Source organism: Cebus imitator, unplaced genomic scaffold, assembly GCF_001604975.1.
Source record: "Cebus imitator isolate Cc_AM_T3 unplaced genomic scaffold, Cebus_imitator-1.0 Scaffold53, whole genome shotgun sequence".
In the NCBI taxonomy this organism is placed as follows: Eukaryota; Metazoa; Chordata; class Mammalia; order Primates; family Cebidae; genus Cebus; species Cebus imitator.
In genome coordinates this window covers 5254852-5256917 of record NW_016107368.1, presented here as the reverse complement: position 1 = coordinate 5256917, position 2066 = coordinate 5254852, and the positions used below count along the sequence as shown (strand labels likewise).

At 55.2% G+C, this 2066-nt stretch overlaps 1 protein-coding gene across 2 annotated transcripts in view; it reads left to right on the top strand.

Moving 5' to 3' along the window:
• Positions 1-2066, top strand: part of MPND (MPN domain containing) — a 16699-nt gene that overhangs the window by 1506 nt on the left and 13127 nt on the right. Inside the window, exon 3 of one of the 2 annotated variants that reach the window (XM_017528421.2) lies at positions 678-914. The exons of the other annotated variant lie outside the window; for it this stretch is intronic. Coding sequence (XP_017383910.1) covers positions 678-914 — 237 coding nt within the window. The remainder of the gene's footprint in view (positions 1-677; positions 915-2066) is intronic. 2 annotated transcript variants of the gene reach the window in all.

The following is a 2066-nucleotide window of genomic DNA, read 5'->3' as shown; positions in this document are numbered from 1 at the left end:
GACAGAGTCTTGCTTTTTTGCCCAGGCTGGAGTGCAATGGGGCAATCTCGGCTCACTGCAACCTCCACCTCCCAGGTTCAAGAGATTCCCCTGCCTCAGCCTCCCGAGTACCTGGGATTACAGGCGCCTGCCACCTGCCACACGTCCAGCTAATTTTTTTATTCTTAGTAGAGCTGGCGTTTCACTATGTTGGCCAGTCTCCAACTCCTTATTTCAGGTCATCCACCCACCTGAGCCTCCCAAAGCACTGGGATTATAGGCATGAGCCACCACACCTGGCTCTGTATTATTACTATTACTGTTGTCCTTATTGTCAATTTGTGAATGGGAACACATTGTTGACATTGTGAATGGGAGTTTCTGAATTGAGCAACTGCTGAGCGTCACATCCTAGAGACACAGCAGTGATTAGGACTACCAGACCCTGTCCCTGATCTTAGGGGGTTCTTGGTCATGGCGGCCGGGGTGCAGGTGCTCCTGCGAGGCAGCTTCGTGCAGGCTGATGAGGTGTGTGGGATGGTCTCCGGGCACTGAGGGGGCCCGGAAGCCAGTCTGGGAGGCGTTTCTGGAAGCCCTGCAAGTGGATGCCTCAGGGAGCGTGGGGCTGGGGAGGACACCCGGGAGAGAGGGCGTGCTGGGTGTTGGTCCCTGCCCCAGCCAGCCGACTGTGGCTGCAGGGGAAGAAGTTCCTCGGGGACCTGCAGCCGGACGGAAGGATCATGTGGCAGGAGACGGGGCAGGTCTTCAACTCACCCAGTGCCTGGGCCACCCACTGCAAGAAGCTGGTGAACCCTGCCAAGAAGTCGGGCTGTGGCTGGGCCTCTGTCAAGTACAAAGGCCAGAAACTGGACAAGTACAAAGCCACCTGGCTCCGGCTGCACCAGCTGCACACGCCTGCCGCCGCTGCTGATGAGGTACGTACGGCAGCCTCCTCCAGGAAGCCGCCCAGGTCACTGGGATGAGGGGTGCCCAGCCTGACACGGCTCTCCCAGAAGGGAGGTATTATAGTAATATATACAAACACGGATGAGGTGCTCATCATGTGACACGCTGCCTCCATCCCTCCAGGGCTGGGGTGGAGAGAGGAGACATGGGAGCTAGGGCTTTGATGGATGAGTAGCAGTTTGTCAGAGCAAGCTGAAGGGAAGAGCTTTTTAGTAGGATGGAATGGCGTGTGCAGTCACGTAGGCATGGGGAAAGGCATGCTGGGGTTGTGGGTGGCTGAGGGGCTGGAGATGTAGGCACGGACCGGAGGGGCCGGGTGAACTTGGCCAAGGATGCTTTGTGTGCCTTCGTTTTTTTTTTTTTTTTTTTTTTGGGACACAGGGTCTCTCTCTCTGGCCAGGCTGGAGTGCAGTGCCAGCCTCTCGGCCCGCTGCAACCTTCACCTCCTGGGCTCAAGCAGTTCTCCCCCCTCAGCCTCCCTTTAGCTGGCCTACAGACACAAACCACCACGCCTGGCTAACTTCTGGATTTTTAGTAGAGATGGGTTTCACCATGTTGCCTAGGCTGGTCTTGAACTCCTGGCCTCCAGCCGTCCTCCCACCTGGGTTTCCCAAAGTGTTGGGATTGCAGGTGTGAGCTACTGCACCGGCCAGTTTTTTTCCTTATGTAAAATGGAGCCTGTGTCTGAAATCCGTAGGGCAGGTGGGAAACAGGAGCAGATGCCATAGTCGTGAGGCAGAATTCTGTTGTTTTTTTTTTCTTCTGTTTTTGCTTTTATGGCCTTCAACTAACTGGATGAAGCCCACCCATGTATCAAGAGTAATGTCAAGGCCGGGCTCGGTGGCTCCCGCCTGCAATCCCAGCAGTTTGGGAGGCCGTAGCGGGCAGATCACTTGAGGTCAGGAGTTCAAGACCAGCATGGCCAACATGGTAGAACCCCATCTCTACTAAAAATACAAAAATCAGCTGGGTGTGGTGGCAGGCACCTGTAATCCCAGCTACTTGGGAGGCCGAGGCAGGAGAATTGCTTGAACCCAGGAGGCAGAGGTTGCGGTGAGCCAAGACTATGCTATTGCACTGCATCCTGGGTGACGGAGCAAAACTCTGTTTTTTTTTTTTTT